Source organism: Salvelinus sp. IW2-2015, linkage group LG6.2 (genome assembly GCF_002910315.2).
Source record: "Salvelinus sp. IW2-2015 linkage group LG6.2, ASM291031v2, whole genome shotgun sequence".
In the NCBI taxonomy this organism is placed as follows: Eukaryota; Metazoa; Chordata; class Actinopteri; order Salmoniformes; family Salmonidae; genus Salvelinus; species Salvelinus sp. IW2-2015.
This window is the reverse complement of record NC_036846.1, coordinates 1,423,562-1,441,897: the sequence shown is the minus strand read 5'-3', so window position 1 is coordinate 1,441,897 and position 18,336 is coordinate 1,423,562. Positions and strand designations below refer to the sequence as shown.

The 18,336-nt window shown below is 42.5% G+C and overlaps 2 protein-coding genes across 6 annotated transcripts in view; one reads left to right on the top strand and one right to left on the bottom strand.

The window, feature by feature from the left end:
- Window positions 1-453: 453 nt before the first annotated feature.
- On the top strand, window positions 454-8,401 carry LOC111965643 (cytochrome b-245 heavy chain). Its single transcript, XM_023989812.2, has 13 exons — window positions 454-899; window positions 2,191-2,286; window positions 2,534-2,644; window positions 2,891-2,975; window positions 3,882-4,027; window positions 4,239-4,420; window positions 4,867-4,993; window positions 5,096-5,188; window positions 5,300-5,541; window positions 5,778-5,940; window positions 6,148-6,294; window positions 6,404-6,528; window positions 6,659-8,401. Exons 1-13 carry the CDS (start codon window positions 714-716, stop codon window positions 6,783-6,785), a joined length of 1,830 nt encoding a protein of 609 aa, XP_023845580.1. The 5' UTR covers window positions 454-713; the 3' UTR covers window positions 6,786-8,401.
- The window catches only part of cstf2 (cleavage stimulation factor, 3' pre-RNA, subunit 2), a 25,935-nt gene continuing 14,933 nt past the window's right edge, over window positions 7,335-18,336 (bottom strand). The window contains exons 7-15 of one of the 5 annotated variants that reach the window (XM_070444185.1): window positions 17,727-17,826; window positions 17,334-17,396; window positions 16,471-16,530; window positions 13,882-13,981; window positions 13,559-13,758; window positions 13,466-13,489; window positions 13,167-13,291; window positions 13,013-13,087; window positions 7,335-8,171 (exon numbers count right to left, since the gene is read on the bottom strand). In XM_070444185.1, the coding sequence (XP_070300286.1) occupies window positions 8,049-8,171; window positions 13,013-13,087; window positions 13,167-13,291; window positions 13,466-13,489; window positions 13,559-13,758; window positions 13,882-13,981; window positions 16,471-16,530; window positions 17,334-17,396; window positions 17,727-17,826 (870 nt within the window). In that variant the 3' untranslated portion in view covers window positions 7,335-8,048. Of the gene's footprint in view, window positions 8,172-13,012; window positions 13,088-13,166; window positions 13,292-13,465; window positions 13,759-13,881; window positions 13,982-16,470; window positions 16,531-17,333; window positions 17,397-17,726; window positions 17,827-18,336 lie in introns of all 5 variants that reach the window. The other 4 variants (XM_070444186.1, XM_023989807.2, XM_023989809.2 and 1 more) reach the window with 4 other exon arrangements.

Here is an 18,336-nt window from a genome sequence, read left to right as displayed (position 1 = left end):
TCCCCAGATCTGTGCCTCGACACAATCCTGTCTCGGAGCTCTATGGACAATTCCTTCGACCTCATGTTTTKGTTTTTGCTCTGACTTGCACTGTCAACTGTGAGACCTCATATAGACAGGTGTGTGTGTGCCTTTCCAAATCATGTCCAATCAATTGAATTTACCACAGGTATAATCCAATCAAATTGTAAAAACATYTCAAGGACGATCAATGGAAACAGGATGCATCTGAGCTCAATTTCGAATATCATAGCAAAGGGTATGAATACTTATGTAAATAAGGTATTTCTGTTTGTTTTTTTATACATTTGCAAAAAAAATTATAAAAATCTGTTTTCGCTTTGTCATTATGGGGTATTGTGTGTAAATTGATGAGGGGGGGGGGAATACTTGAATCCATTTTCGAATAACACTAAAGTAACAATGTGGAAAAAGTCAAGGTGTCTGAATACTTTCCGAATGCACTCTAGATCCATAGGAAAGTAACCTGAGATGTTCTATAGGTGCAGGCATGGATAGACATAATCGGGTGGCGGTATACCCGAATATGGCTCAAAATTGTCTAAAGAAAAAGGCCTCTCCTCAATTCCTCTGCGTGGAGCCCAAGAGCCAACCATAGCCGGTCAAAAAAAGGTCTTCCTCATTCCAAAAGCGTGGGAAAGGGGATTCTGACACACTCAACAAATACAAATGATTACCTCCTCCCTGAGGAAATGCAATTTTATGAACTGTATTTCCTTGGCATAACTTTGACTACTAACCTTAACTGGGTGGAGTTTGAACAGGTGCACTGTATAAAAACGAMAGGTAACGGCTTAAAGACCAGTAGTGGTGGATGGCGAAAGTCATTCAAAATGGGCAACTGGATCATTAACCATGGACTGACATACTTCATACTGGTAAGAATATGATGTATTACCTTAATCATATTGGATAATGTAGGCTATAGTCAATGTATCATTTAAAGCGCATTTGAGTGATGCCCCAGATGCGTAATATCTCTCCAAATGCGCAAAATAGGATAACTTGGTTAGCTTTACTGAAACCCCAAAAGGTCGTGTCTACACTTGACACTTACATGCGACTTCTGCTACCAGAATATGAAGATTGCATTGAAAATACGGGTCTATTCGCTTCGTGGTCTGATATTGTACCGATCTGGCAGGATGCATTGTGTGCAGATTTCTCCTTAGTCTGAACGCAATCAGGCTACCGAAAGGGCATACATTGGGCGAGCTCATCACCTATCCTCTCGCAAGTCTCCAGAAAACGTGTGTTTTGGACCGAGAGGCAGCTTTTTATTATAAATTTGGAGGAAWAACGTTCCTAGCGTGTGGAGGCACGTGTCTACTGGCCTCATACACGCTAGCTAATATGTTTGGTTTGGCTAGAGTTACGCTAACCCGTTTGAAATCGCTATAGCGTTGCTTGCTGGCTAGCTACAGAGGTAGCTACTGCCACCAGTTGTTGTTGTGTTGTCGTATTTAGCCTATTCCACTGTTCGTAGAACGCATACTGTCATTTGAAAATAGCGCGGGAATCCGGACACACTGTGGACAGGGTAGACGTAATTTAAAATGTAGTGTCCGTGCATGACTCGTTCGGGAATTCCATGATCACCCTTACAAAAAAAGATTACAGTTTTTAAACTGCAGTCGACTGTGGTATTTTGGACGCAGTAATTGCAGCGGTCTAAAGGCACTGCATCTCAGTGCAAGAGGCGTCACTGTAGTCCCTGATTCGAATCCAGGCTGCATCACATCCGGCGGTGATTGGGAGTCACATAGGGCGGCGCACAATTAGCCCAGAGTCGTCCGGGGTAGGCCGTCATTGTAAATAAGAATTTGATCTTAACTGACTTCCCTAGTTAAATAAAGGTAAAATAAATACATTGCAGAATAACTGAAATGTAACTGCAGTTACTCTGCAAAATTACTGTATTAAAAAAAAGTGTTATTTTGGACGCAGTATTTGGAACATACTACAGTTAGACTGCACTTTAACTGCAATCTTTTTTTGCAAAGGCAGAACTATGATCAGAATACTAAAGCTGCATGAACTGTCAAGTCTAGACAACGGCAAGATATGTTATTTTGAGAGGAATGCATGTTATTTTAAGAGTAATAAATAGAAGACTACAATATTCCCAATCCTGCTGTTTTGGTCATCTTTTCCTGGCTGGATTTACAGGTGGTCTGGATGGCCATCAACATATTCATCTTCGTCTGGTTCTACTTCTTGTACGACTTGGGGGATCAGTTTTTCTACACGCGACACCTTTTAGGGGTGAGTCTTACCATATTATCTAGGCCTTGGGTAGTATAAACATAGTATACTGTAAATGCTCAATTAATAATGCATTCATATGATTTAAATAGGACAAGTATGAAGTATCGGACTTTGTCTGTTGAATTTGTTTTAACTGAGTTTTACCCGTAGTTTACACCATTCCTTATGATAGGACAGATGTCACAGAGGGTATGTATAGGATAACACACTGCAGAGGTTGACATGGGTGTCTTTGGGCTTTCAGTCTGCATTGGCCTGGGCCAGAGCCCCTGCAGCCGTCCTCAACTTCAACTGCCTGCTGATTCTGCTGCCTGTGTGTCGGAACCTGCTGTCTCTTGTCCGCGGCTCCTTCGTGGTAAAACTAATCCTAAGGGTTTAGCCAAGGGGTCTTGCAATTATTGCCTAATTTGTCATCACAGCATCTTGTAGCAAACATTCCTCTGTACATTACTGTATACTTATATTGTCTGATGATAACTATAACGGAACGGACTTGTATGGTTGAAGTGCTTTGCCAATATATTAAAGGTTCATGGCTTTTAATTGACTTTCATTGTCGTCTTCCTAATTTGTCTTGAACTTCCTTGTGTGGCTGTTTCAGTGCTGTGGGCGAACTATGAGGAAACAGCTGGACAAAAATATCAGTTTCCACAAGCTGGTGGCCTACATGATTGGCCTGATGACAGGTATGCGACGCTTCCTTCCTGGTCAGATAACCAGCTGAAAACCCTAACCTGAAGCCTTTACTTTCTCATGCACTGATAAGTAATCTACTCGTAAACAAAGTTTGATTTTAGGTGACAATGGTGATGAAATGTTTAAGATTTATTTGAAATTGTTACCAGTATTATTTGGTCAACACAAAATATGACACTTTCTTATTGTGGTGAAGGCACAATAAGGTCAAGGGGTGAAAAAGACCAGGAGACTGAAGCTGGAAATGGACTTACTAGGGTTGTTGGAGGGGGAGATCCTGACCTCCGAGAGACTAAAGGCCTTACAAAGTATTTCTCAAGAAGAACAGAGTAAACAGATCGGTCACATTCGATAGAACATTTGAACATTCATCCAGTATCTTTTGATATCGCCTGATGGACCATTCACGCTATATTGAAGATGTCATTGAAAACCTCAGCTTCTGTTTAAATACCAGTACATGGTTCAACGTAGATCGAAATGGAGAACAACATTCAGACATGGCTTCTTTTATGTTATTATCCCTGTGCCATTACCCCTGTGCCATACCTGTACATGGTTCRAAGTAGATTAAACCGTTTCAACATAGATTGTGCCATTATCTTTRTGCCAATTTCTACACTTTTCTATTCTTAAATAATAGTTTTTCTATAGAATGGAGTAGTGGTATCTAATCAAGGCAGTGACTCAGATCCAAAGTTCAACTAATTTATCTGCGCTGCCCTGAATGGATGTCAAATTTGGGGGTGGTTTATTCAGATCCCTATTAGATTTTGCAAAAGCAGCAGCTATTATTCCTGGGTTGGAATGATCCTGTTGAACACATAGGAATCTCGATTCTATTCCTAATGCTAAATTAAAAGTTCAACTGTCTATTTCCTCTTGTTTTGTGGCAGCGGTTCACATCATTGCCCATTTGCTGAACGTGGAGCGGTACTACAACAGCTGGCATGGAGAGTATGATACCCTCAGCATGGCMCTGTCCAGACTTAACGACTCGGGCAACACCACCTACCTGAACCCAATCCGCTCTACAACCACTGTACGGCTTGCAAGCCATTGGAGTTTTAATCACTTGTTTAGTACTGTATTATAATTCTTTGTATGTTATTGTAATTAGGGCACCAAGTTTTTCCTAGTCAGGTCTGGTATACCAAACAAACTCCTGGCACAAGTCCTTGTAGAAGTGTTATATAGGCCTAGAGGTCATGTGAATGACTTGGGTGCATTCTGATTGGCTCCTTCTGCCTCAGACTCCGAACCTCCTGGTGTTCACCACCATCGCTGGGATCACGGGCGTAATCATCACGCTGGCATTCATCCTTATGATCACCTCGTCCATGGAGGTCATCAGGCGCAGCTACTTCGAGGTCTTCTGGTTCACACACCACCTCTTCATTGTCTTCTTTGCTGGGCTGGTCATCCATGGAGCCGGGTAAGGCGCCTTCAGTCCCAGCTCCCAGTAATTTTAAAGCTACAATATCTGACCAAATTCACATAGAAATGGCAGTTAGAAATCTCATTCTCATTGAAAGCAAAGCTAAGAAGCAGTATATCTGTTCTATATGCACTATTTCTATGTTTCCTGTTTTTAAGTTTCGTTTTTGCGTCTTTTACTTTCAGTTTAGTACACCAGCTTCAAACTGCTGACAATACAATATTTTTGGTTATGGAAAAGGTATTTCACAGAGGTTTAGATGGTGCAATGATTCTCTACACTATACTTGCTTGTTTTGTCACATAAACAGAAATTATGCAAACTACTGTATTAGAATTTTTGCAACCAGGAAATGGTGGAGTGATTTCTGCATAGTGCACCTTTTTAAGAGTAAAGATTTGTTTTGGATTAGAAGTCAATGGTTTTGTCCTTTGTCCCTACAGACGCATAGTTCGAAGTCAAACAAACGCCAATCCACCATATAATATCACCTTCTGTAAAGATCATATAGAAGACTGGGGGAAGGAAACAATGTGTCCCGTCCCTCAGTTTGCAGGGGGGTTCCCACAGGTAAGAGGTTCCTCAATGACACGTAATAATATCACCTACAATCAAAAATAACTTAAGCGAATCGTCTTAGATACAGTATGTCCTGTTTCCATGTCCTTATAGACCTGGATGTGGGTGATCGGTCCCATGGTCCTCTATGTGTGTGAGCGCTTGCTGCGCTTCATCCGCTACATTCAGGCTGTCAAGTACAGAAAGGTAAGTGTGCACTGCAGTAACTACTAACTATTCTGTGTAATTGACAATAATTGTATTTTCCTGTCCATGACCAGATAATCAATATCCGTTTCTCTAACGCTCCCCTCTTAGATAGTGATTCGGCCGTCCAAAGTACTGGAACTGCAGCTGGTGAAGAATGGTTTCAAAATGGACGTGGGCCAGTACGTCTTCCTCAACTGCCCAGCCATCTCCCAACTGGAGTGGCACCCCTTCACCATGACCTCTGCCCCCGAGGAGGATTTCTTCAGCGTGCACATTCGCTCTGTAGGTGACTGGACCCAGAAACTCATCAGCATCGTGGAGCAGCTCCCTGAGGGGGCTCAGGGACCGAAGTAAGTTATCTTTATAGAAAAGCAGACAATGGCTTATAATGTAGCAGCAAGCTCCTCATCTTTGTTGATGGGGAGGATAAGGGGCATCAATGCATGATTTCTGTGAAAGGTCCAAGTTACATGCACAGATTAAGTTGGAAACCATTCCTGAATGCATAGGAATTAGGTTTAGCTGGTCAAATCTTTCTGCCCTCCTATCCTGTTTGCGATGGCTTGACTTTTGACCTGTTCCTCAGAATGGGTGTGGATGGACCATTTGGTACGGCCAGTGAGGATGTGTTTGACTACGAAGTCGCCATGCTGGTTGGCGCTGGAATCGGAGTCACCCCCTTCGCCTCCATCCTCAAGTCCATCTGGTACAAATTCAAGGACTCCAACCCCGAGCTACGCACCAGAAAGGTAGGGAACATATTGATACTCTCTGGCTTTCCATTGAAGCTACTAACCAGACAGCTTTAGTCCTGCATACCAGTCTAATTCCATGATGCACCTGAATGTCTCTGTGAACATTAGTATTTTTCATGGACTTTTGACAGCATAGCATGTTATAGCTTCAGGATTTAAATTGTTTGAAATCACATCCTCATATTTACTTCCTGGTTGCAGATCTACTTCTATTGGCTGTGCAGGGAGACGCATGCATTCGAGTGGTTTGCAGATCTGCTGCAGGTGCTGGAGAGGGAGATGGAGGAGAGAGGCATGGGAGACTTCCTCACCTACAAACTCTTCCTCACTGGATGGGATCAGAGCCATGTACGTAAGGCAGCATACATACACCCACCAACAATCTGTATKACCATATTCCACTGTGAGACATGCAGTAGTTGTGGTAGCGTCTGTTCACTATCTTTCTTCCCCATAGGCAACTCATGTGATGGTTCATGCGGATGCGGACACGGATGTGGTAACTGGTCTGAAGCAGAAAACCAACTACGGCAGGCCCAACTGGGATAACGAGTTTGAACAAGTGTGCAAAGAGAATCCGACGTACGTTTGTTTACAACACGTCTTGACATGACAATATTGCAGGGGGTATTACAGGGGTATTACATATAGCTTGGACTGTACCCTTCATTGACTAAACTACTATATATGTCTCTCTTATCAATGTCTACAGGTCAGTGGTGGGCACGTTCTTGTGTGGCCCTGTGGTCTTAGCTACCGTCTTGTCAAAGAAATGTGTCAAATACACGGACGTCGATCCCCGAAAGACCAAATTCTACTTCAACAAGGAGAACTTCTGAGCAAAACAATGTCTAATCTGCCCCCCTACCAAAGCTGTCTCTTTGGTCTTCCAAAATGTTTGCAAAGATATGTTTTTAAAACCATTAATCAGCTTCCCAAGTGGTGCAGCGGTACTGCCGGCCAGGATTTCCTTGTTCCATCGCGCTCTAGCGACTCCTTGTGGCGGGCCGGGCGCCTGCAAGCTGACTTCGGTCGCCAGCTGGACGGTGTTTCCTCCTACACATTGGTGCGGCTGACTTCCGGGTTAAGTGAGCAGTGCGGCTTGGCAGGGTCATGTTTCGGGGGATGCATGGCTTTCGACTTCGCCTCTCCTGAGTCCGTAGAGGAGTTGCAGTGATGGGACAAGACTATAACCAATTGGATCTCAAGAAATTGAGGGGGGGGAAATATATATTTTACAAGAATCTGAACATGACAGATCCTGACATGCTGTAGAATATATCAGCCCTTAATACATTTTTGGATTCTGCTTCCTCCACAGAAAACTGACCAGCCTTGCACAGAAACAAAAGTTTTGACAAATCAGAAAAATAAGCTTTGTGCATATGAAATATTTCTGGGATATTTTATTTCAACTCAAACATGCACAGTGTAGAATAAGGAATCAACCATGGCTCTTCAATCTGAACATGACACTCGGGCCTTTGAGTTTCACGCTTTCAAGGTGTAGCTACAGAGAAGGAAATGATAGCAATGTTTTTACAAAAGCCCTATTGTATATCCATTTCCTTAAACAATACAGGTGCACTGAAGTGTTAAATGAGGGCGAAGCATTGCCAGTCAAAGCCACAGAATCTATTCTAGAACAAATGAGTCACAATCCTATGAAGCATGTATACGAATGTACTTTCCTTGGAATTATTTTGTAAATGTGAGGACTCTTCCACTCCGTGTACCCCCTCAACCTACACAATTGTTTCACTTCATTTGGATGTCCTTTTTCTGATGAGCAAATAGTTTATTTTAATCTACAATGACACTTCAAATCCTCTCCGGTACATACCAACATCCCATCTGAATAAAATACAGTACTGAAAAATTGTTCATCTATTTTTATTGATAGACAATATAAAAACCCATAACATCCAGCAATACTTCTGTTGAAGTATTGCCATTTGAAGATGAACTGACATTCTTCAAACCACAAGCACTCACTTCAATCTTCCATTAAAAAAAGACAATATAATACAAAACAATCTACAAAATGTTTGAAATTAGGATGAGGTGACGTCGACATTATAGGGGACGGAGTTGGTTGTTCTTTAGGGCGCCCCGGCGGTCTTCTGGATCTGCTCTTTGAGGATGAGGATGCTCTGCCTCTGCTCTGGGGGCAGCATAGCAATCTGTTCTGGGGTCAGCTGCAGTACCTGCATGATCAAGGCGGCCTGGAAAATAGACAATCTGGTGAACCACACTGCTCTCAGATCAGATATTGACAGGCAGTAATGTTAAAACCAAAATACCTCAAAGCACAGCATTTGGATACAGAAGGAAAGTCAGATCTTTCAAAATAGTTTAAACAGAACACGTTCAAATTTTTCCATTGAATAACTACGTCATGTAGTGTATTCCATTGGTTGTTATTGCATTGAAATAAATGGCTTTTCATTGAGTGCTAATGCATTGGTTCTTTTGTTGCCCTGACTCGTTACGTAGCCAAAGAAAGCACTGAGCCCCAAGTTGTCTCCACAAACCCAAGTGCTTGAGATGTCATCCTCTTCTCATCCCATTCCTCAACTTCCTTCCCAGACTGCTGACAGGTTAGGACAGACATAGAACTTTCATTTAAAAGTTGGGGTTTAAGCTTCTTGTCATTGAGCATCTTTTTTATTTGACCTTTATTTAACCAGGTAGGCCAGTTGAGAACAGGTTCTCAATTACAACTGCGACCTGGCCAAGACATAGCAAAGCAGTGCAACAAAAACAGTTACAAAGGTTCAGTCATTAACACAATAGAAAAATCTATGTACAGTGTGTGCAAATGTAGAAGAGTAGGGAGGTAGGCAATAAATAGGCCATAGAGGCGAAATAATTACAATTTRGCATTAATACTGGAGTGATAGATGTGCAGATGATGAGCAATTAGAGATACTGGGGTGCAAAAGAGCAAGAGGGTAAGTAATAATATGGGGATGAGGTAATTGGGTGTGCCATTTACAGATTGGCTGTGTACAGGTACAGTGATCGGTAAGTTGCTCTGACAGCTGATGCTTAAAGTTAGAGGGAGAGATAAGACTCCAGCTTCAGTGATTTTTGCAATTCGTTCCAGTCATTGGCAGCAGAGAACTGGAAGGCGGCCAAAGGAAGTGTTGGCTTTGGGGATGACCAGTGAAATATACCTGCTAGAGCGCATGCTATGGGTGGGTGTTGCTATGGTGACCAGTGAGCTGAGATAATGCGGGGCTTTACCTAGCAAAGACTTAGATGACCTGGAGCCAGTGGGTTTGGTGACGAATATGTAGTGAGGGCCAGACAACGAGAGCATACAGGTCGCAGTAGTGGGTAGTATATGGGGCTTTGGTGACAAAATGGATGGGACTGTGATAGACTACATCCAGTTTGCTGAGTAGAGTGTTGGGGGCTATTTTGTAAATGACGCCGCCAAAGTCAAGGATCGGTAGGATAGTCCGTTTTACAAGGGTATGTTTGGCAGCATGAGTGAAGTAGGCTTTGTTGCGAAATAGGAAGCCGATTCTAGATTTCATTTTGGATTGGAGATGCTTAATGTGAGTCTGGAAGGAGAGTTTACAGTCTAGCCAGACACCTAGGTATTTGTAGTTATCCACATATTCTAGGTCAGAATCGTCCAGTGTAGTGATGCTAGTCGGGCGGGAGGGTGCGGGCAGCAATCGGTTGAAGAGCATGCACTTAGTTTTACTAGCATTTAAAAGCTGTTGGAGGCCACAGATGGAGTGTTGTATGGCGTTGAAGCTTATTTGGAGGTTTGTTAGCACAGTGTCCAAAGAAGGGCCAGATGTACACAGAATGGTGTCATCTGCGTAGAAGTGGCTCAGAGAATCACCAGCAGCAAGAGTGACATTGATATATACAGAGAAAAGAGTCAGCCCGAGAATTGAACCCTGTGGCACCCCCATAGAGACTCCCAGAGGTCCAGACAACAGGCCCTCCGATTTGACACATTGAACTATCTGAGAAGTAGTTGGTGAACCAGGCGAGGCAGTCATTTGAGAAGCCAAGGCTATTGAGTCTGCCAATAAGAATGTGGTGATTGACAGAGTCGAAAGCCTTGGCCAGGTCGATGAAGACAGCTGCACAGTACAGTGCCTTCAGAAAGTATTCACACCCCTTGACTTTTCTCACATTTTGTTGTGTTACAGCCAGAATTTAAAATTGTAATTTGTCACTGGCCTACACACAACAACCCATGATGTCAAAGTGGAATTGTTTCTTTTTTACAAATCAATAAAAGTGGAAAAGCTGAAAGGTCTTGAGGCAATAAGTATTCAAACCCTTTGTTATGGCAAGCCTAAATAAGTTCAAGAGTATAAATGTGCTTTACAAGTCACATAATAAGTTGCATGGACTCTGAATACAAGAGTGTTTAAACATTATTTTTGAATGACTACTTCATGTCTGTACCCCACACATAATTTTAAAGGTCCCTCAGTCGAGCAGTAAATTTCAAACAGATTCAACCGCAAACAATGGAGGTTTTCCAATGCCTCAYAAAGGGCACCCATTGGTAGATGGGTAAAAAAAAGAAGAAGCAGACATTGAATATCCCTTTGAGCATGGTGAAGTTATTACACTTTGGATGGTATATCAATACACCYAGTCACTGCAAAGATACAGGCATCCTTACTAACTCAGTTGCCGGAGTGGAAGAAAACCGCTCAGGGATTTCAACGAGGCCAATGGTGACTTTAAAACAGTTAGAGTTGAATGGCTGTGATGGGAGAAAACTGAGGATGGATCAACATTGTAGTTATTGCCTTCGGAAAGTATTCACAACCCTCGACTTTTTCCACATTCTGTTATGTTACAGCCTTACTCTAAAATTGATTAAATTTTTCCCCCCCATAATGACAAAGCAAAAACAGGTTTAGAAATGTTTGCGAATGTATTAAAAATAAACTGAAATGTCACATTTACATAAGTATTTAGACCCTTAAAAATCAGTACTTTGTTGAAGCACCTTTGGCAGCATCGAGTTTTCTTGGGTATGACGCTACAAGCTTGGCACACCTGTATTTAGGGAGTTTCTTCCATTCTTCTCTGCAGATCCTCTCAAGCTCGGTCAGGTTGGATGGGGAGCGTTGCTGCACAGCTATTTTCAGGTCTCTCCAGAGATGATCGACCGGGTTCTAGTCCAGGCTCTGGCTGGGCCACTCAAGGACATTCAGAGACTTGTCCCAAAGCCAGTCCTGCGTTGTCTTAGCTGTGTGCTTAGGGTGGTTGTCCTGTTGGAAGGTGAATCTTCTCCCCAGTCGGAGGTCCTGAGCGCTCTGGAGCAGGTTGTCATCAAGGATCTCTGTACTTCATCTTTGCCTCGATCCTAACTAGTCTCCCAGTCCCTGCTGATGAAAAACATCCCCACAACCATGCTTCACCGTAGGGAAGTGCTGCAGAGATGGTTCTCCTTCTGGAAGGTTCTCCCATCTCCACAGAGGAACTCTGTCAGAGTGACCATCGGGTTCTTGGTCACCTCCCTGACCAATGCCCTTCTCCCCCGATTGCTCAGTTTGGCCGGGCGGCCAGCTCTAGGAAGAGTCTTGGTGGTTCCAAACTTCTTCCATTTAAGAATGATGGAGGCCACTGTGTTCTTGGGAACCTTCAATGCAGCAAAAAAAATGTGGTACCCTTCCCCAGATCTGTGCCTTGACACAATCCTGTCCCAGAGCTCCAGGGACAATTCCTTCAACCTCATGTTTTGGTTTTTGCTCTGACTTGCACCGTCAACTGTGAGACCTCATATAGACAGGTGTGTGCCTTTCCAAATCATGTCCAATCAAGTTGTAGAAACATCTCAAGAATGATCAGTGGAAACCAAGGTGCACCTGAACTCAATTTCAAGTCTCATAGCAAAAGGTCTGAATGGTTATGTAAATAAGGCATCGGTTTAATTTGTATAAATTTGCAGACATTTCTAAAAACCTGTTTTTGCTTTGTCATTATGGGGTTGTGTGTGTAGATTTCTGAGGACTTCTATCCCTTTTAGAATAAGGCTGTAACATAACAAAATGTTGAAAAAGTAAAGGGGTCTGAATACTTTCCAAAGGTTATGTATGCCACAATACTAACCTGCTGAAGAGAGTGAAAAGGAAGCAAGCCTGTACAGAATAACATTTTCCTAAACATGCATTGTTTGAACAAGGCACTAAAGTAATACTGCAAAAAATGTGGCAAAGCAATTAACTTTTTGTCCTGAATACAAAGTGTTATGTTTGTGGAAAATCAAATACAACATGTCCGAGTACCACTCTCCATACTTTCAAGCATAGCGGTGGCTGCATCATGTTATGGGCATGATTGTAATCGTTAAGGACTGGGGAGCTTTTTAGGATAAAACAATAAAGACAGAATGGAGATAAGCACAGGCAAAATTCTAGAGGAACTCCTGGTTCAGTCTGCTTTCCAACAGACACTAGGCAACAAATTTACCTTTCAGAAGGACAAAAACCTAAAGTACAGGGCCAAATCTACACTGGAGTTGCTTACCAAGAAGACCGTGAAGGTTCCCGAGTGGCTGTTTTTACTTAAAGCGACATGAAAATCTATGGCAAGACCTGAAAACTATTGTTTAGCAATGATCAACAACCAATTTGACAGAGCTTGAAGGATTTTGAAAATAATAAAATGGGCAAATGTTGCACAATCCAGGTGTGCAAAGCTCTTCGAGACTTAGTTGTAATCGTTCCCAAAGGTTATTCTAACATGCATTGACTTAGGGGGTTGAATACTTATGTAATCAAGACAGTGTTTATTTTTTTATTACAAATGTTAGAATTTTTCTTCCACTTTGACATTAGGGTATTTTGTGCAGATCATTGACCAAAATAATTCACAATTAAATAGATTTCAATCCCACTTTAACACAACAAAATGTGGAAAAAGTCAATAGATGAATACTTTCTGAAGGCACTTGATGCTCCAGTTTCTCTAGACAGCCAACACTAATCTGAGCCAATATCTTCTAGCACTAGCCAGGCATTTTAAGTTGAAACTGAAAGTTAATCGTGACACAATGGTGACATGACAAACCCACCTTCTCATGGTCCTGTGAGGTCACCTGGCTTTGCCCTGGGCTGAAGCTACCTCCGGACTGTGGTACACCAGGACCCTGAAAAAAACAATTAGAACTGTTTTCATTGACAAAAAGACCTAATGTAGTGAAGACATTTGCTGTAGGTAGGCAGTACCGGTCTGGCAGTTGTAGGGGCATTAGGATTCATGGAGTGGGGGGGGGGGCCCTGCATTCCTTGGGCCATGGGAACCCTCTGGCCTGACACTGGTCCACGGGTGTCCACCGCTCTGGGGTCACGACCTTTAGAAACAACAGCCATTCCTCACGTGATTACTCATTACAGATCTGATCTAACTAGTCTAAGCACAGGAGCTTTCCCACCTGTTTTCCACACAGTTCTAAATTATGGCAATAATGCTTCTTATAAAATGTCTGCTAATAAAAGAGACTTAATTAATACTGTGATGTGGTTACCTCTCGTCTCCATGGGGGGTCCCCTGGGCTCCATCATGGGGGGTCCCCGGGGCTCTCCCATCATGCCTCTGGGTTCACCCATGGGTGGTCCCCGGGGCTCTCCCATCATGCYTCTGGGTTCACCCATGGGGGGTCCCCGGGGCTCTCCCATCATGCCTCTGGGTTCACCCATGGGGGGTCCTCTCATGTCGTGAGGCGGCCTCATGTCCGGAGGAGGCCCGCCAACCATCTGGTTCATGTGTATGGGGGGCCCCTGGTGTGGTGGGGGGGCGCCAATGAAGCCTCCTCCACGACTGGACACAAAGAGAACACAGAATAAGCCAGTCGTTCACAGAAATTCAAAAGGTGCTATAAGAATGCAATTGATTAACTCAATGACGGTAAAAGTACACTAACAACGATGGCTCCTCTTTCACCTGGGTTCGATGACCTCTCCTGTGACTGAGAGCAGGGTTCCTCCTCGGGGGTCGTTGGGGCCGTCGCCAAGCAGGCCTCTGGGGGGGATACCACCTGGTCCTGAGGGGGGTATACATCAGTCAGCTATAGACATGTCGGAGGGACACCACCTATCACAGAACACAACATCACTCACTACACCGTAATGCATCCAAAGAACTACAGTTCTAATTCTATGGTCATGTCACTCATCAGACCATGGTGATTTAATTTCACAATGACTCCCATAGATCACACAGACAGACACACTAACCACAGTAATGACACAGCTCACCATCACACCACAGACAGGGAGAGGACCGAGGTAAAAACAACAAGGAAGTACCACAGCGGGAGTTTTATACAAAAGGAGCACGGCATATCTTTGAAAATGTTCTGTTTTCAAGTCGTTTGCCTACTTGCGTCTTGCACATCTGGAATTGTTGGACGGGTCACGTCAATAGAAGAGGCATGTGTTAGTGACATGAAAAAAGGCCATGGGTGTTAACATGAAATTGCTAAAACAGCATTCGTCAACAAAATAGATTTGTGCTACAATAAATGTATTAACCCCAGTCCTCGTCATGGAATTTTCTAACAGGTGATTACAATTGAGGTTATTTGTTCATGCGGCCGCCTTTGGCAATCACTCAAATCATTCATCACACTTGTATCTTGGGGCTATTATTCAGATTTGCAGTTGCACCACACCATCCCTATGACATGATAGGGTTTTAGGGCAATGTGTATTTTTAGCCTGAAGTAAACACCTGCACTTCCTTGTATGCAATCCTGCATGACCAGTCAGATTAATGATACATTTCTAAATGACCAAAATTGATTTATTCTAACAGGACATCATTTATGCTCTCATGGTCAAAAGAGTCCATATTAACAAAGGAAACTGAAGGACTCACAGTACAGTTAGATATCAATAAAAAAAAAACTGTACCATAGAGGCACAAAATAAGTTAGAGGGGGAAAAAAAGAAATGGAAGAACTTATTCAAGAAAGAGCAAGTGTAATATATTATATAAATAAAGTGAAATGGAGGGAATATGGGTAAAAAAATGCAACAAATGATTTTACAATCTTCAACATAGAAATGCTACCAAAAAATGTAATTGAAACTTGTTACAAATGGAGTCACGCATGATTCACCGAACAATATTTGAAAAGAGTAAGTTAAGTACTTTAAGAATATGTTTTCGTTTCAGTCTCCTCCATCTCCACTAACCGAAGCTAATTGTATGGATTTCTTCCCTATTAATAATGTAAAATTAACATCTGTACAGAAAGACTCATGTGAAGGCCAAATTGCAGAGGAGGAACTTCTTGACRCAATTAAAAGCTTTATGTCTGGGAAAACTCCAGGGCTGGATGGCATACCAGTGGAAGTATACCAAACTTTTTTTTATTTAAAAAAATATATATACTCAGAGGACCAATATTAGCACGTTTTAAGCACTCCTATATAAACAGATTATAGGATACGCAACAAGAAGGTTCAATTTCATTATTACTGAAACAGGATCCAAGTGGTATATATATATATATATATATTGGGTTTCACTTGGGTGAAATGTTGGAATCATGGAAATAGAATGACTATTCTAATTCTATAGTTAGAATATGATAGTGGGCACTTTGAATAGTGTTTTTTAAACATGAAAATGAATGAAAATGCCAGGTAGGAGTTAGTGATAGGAACCAAAGTGTTGATAATCGTTTCCTAGGGGACCCTATAATATTTGGCTACATTGTCTGTTCTCTCTTAGCCACTTCATGTAGCTAACCTATTAATGCTTCTTGTATTCSTCTTTGATTTAGAAGGTACTGTTGCACAAACAGCATGCTGATTTAGGTGTACACCGTCACTGGTATTATCAGGCTGTATAACTAATTATGTTTGCTCTAACTCAGTACATTATCTAGTTACCTAGCAATTAGCGGCTTTAGGCCCAACTTGCTAAGAAAAACTAGCAGATGTAAGCAACACAAACTAATAGTGTAATTATAGAACGCTACTGGAAGAATATATGAAGAAGCAAAGTGAAAACAGCATTGTTGCATTGACCATGCAGACTGAATACAAGTGTCTTGTGGTCGAGGAACAACAAATGCGCTCCTTGAGTGACAGGGGGCAGGGCTAGGTCTGTGTGGAAAGCGGCATTGAGAGAGTGAGAGGACTCAAGAAGCAAACTATAAAAATGGACGTTAAACACAGCATATCACATTTAACAAACCAAACATTCAAATACCATTATAGAAGGTGAAGTAAAAACCCAAAATCGGTCCATGAAACAATACCGGTATATCGTAAAATACGGTATACTGCCCAGCCCTAACATACATACTTTACCCCAAAAATATATGGGGGATTGGAAATGATGCAGACAATTACATTAATGGGAGCAACAATCTGCAATATTAAAGCCGATCCACCACCTGAAATTAAAAAATATAAAAAATAATGTATGCGCTCATGAGCCAGCCTTTAACAGCCCTGTTGGCTTGGCTGGARTCTGGGGGAGACAGGCCAGAGCCTGGGGTTAGGGTGTGAGTGATACCTTGAGGCCGCTCGATAGCAGCTTGCCCAGACGATCCTACGGGAGAGTGCTGGAGGTTTCCTGAGCCAGCATTAAGTGAAAAAAAAAAAACAGGAGACAACTCAGAGAGCAAAGCAGCAACACATAGGAGCGCACCCATCGCATGCCACACTGACAGAGAAGCCCACAGACTTCATAGCAGGRGCTCAGAACACACACAGAAAGCAGCACTACTGACATGGATGGCTGAAGTGGATGAGGTGGCAGAGGTGCGTTTAGTGGTTAAAATGTACAAATATATATTTTGCAGATAGAAATGTACTTAAGCATCCCCCCCAGAAAATTGTCTCGCTAATCTTTACATAGTTGGACAATCCTCAGGCTCCCGAGTGGAGCAGCGGTCTAAGGCACTGCATCTCAGTCCTAAAGGCGTCATGGGAGACACCTCAAATCGAGGCTGTATCACAACCGGACGTGATTGGGAGTCCCATAGGGCGGCGCACAATTGGCCCAGCGTCGTCCGGGTTTGGCCGGTGTAGGCCGTCATTGTAAATAAGAATTTGTTCTTAACTGACTTGCCTAGTTAAATAAAGGTTAAATAAATAAATCCAAAATAAAATCATGTCTGATCTATTACTTTAACTGCAATGCTATGATCTCAGCCACCTGAGTTGGCCCCAAGTCCTGAGGCACTTAAACCATTAGTTTCCTCTGCCACCAAGTGTCAACAAAGAGTAATGACATGCACAGGAGGAAAGGAAGACATGAACAAGTAATGCGAAGACTTAACTGGTAAATACTTCAATTGAAGCCCCGGCTAGGAATGGATGGATTGTAATGCCATTAAAACTAGTTTCATTGGAGACACAGGCATGTTAGATTACCTTGTCCCCTATCGATAGGAACGGGACCTCCCTGAGGCATTCCTATCGGTGGCTGTATCCCACCTGGGGTGAGATGGCAAGGTGAAGCACAACAGGGGTTCCCGTTTGACTTTTGGATACCAAGAGGCTGTCTATGGGTGTGTGTGTGTGTGTGTGTGTGTGTGTGTGTGTGTGTGTGTGTTGGTTCTTCTATTCTTGTGGAGACCTAAAATCCCCACAAGGATAGTAAAACAAGGAAAATTCTCCATTGTGGGGAYATTYCCCACATCCCCATTAGGACAAAAGCTATTTTAAGCTTAGGGGTTAGGTTTAGGTTTAARAAWATRTATTTTAGGTCCCCACGAGGATAGAACATWAACATGTGTATGTGAGACAGACAGGGTCTCTCTTTACCTGGTGGTCCCACCAGTCCCTGCCCTGGCATGGGCCCAGGTCCTCCACCTATGGGAGGSGGCTGCATCATCTGGGGGGCTCCGTTCATGTGCATGCCCGGCTGACAACCACACACAACCAGACATTAGGACAGGGAACAGCACACATGAATCATGTAACAATTATTAAAATGTACAGTACCAGTCAAAAGTTGACACCTACTCATTCCAGRGTTACTTTATTTGTACTATTTTCTACATTGTTATTCTACAGTGAAGACATCAAAACTATGAAATAACACATATGGAATCATGTAGTTACCAAAAAAAGTGTTAAAACAAATCTAAATATATTTTATATTTGAGATTCTTCAAAGTAGCATTCCAGGTGAAGCTGATTGAGAGAATGCCAAGAGTGTGCAAAGCTGTCATCAAGGCAAAGGGTGACTACTTTGAAGAATCTAAAATACATTTTGATTTGTTTAACACATGATTCCATGTGTTATTTCATAGTTTTGATGTCCTCACTATTATTCCACAATGTAGAAAATAGTAAAAATAAAGAAACTCTGGAATGAGTAGTTCCAAACTTTTGACTGGTACTGTAGATCCTAGATTTAGCGTTAGAGATT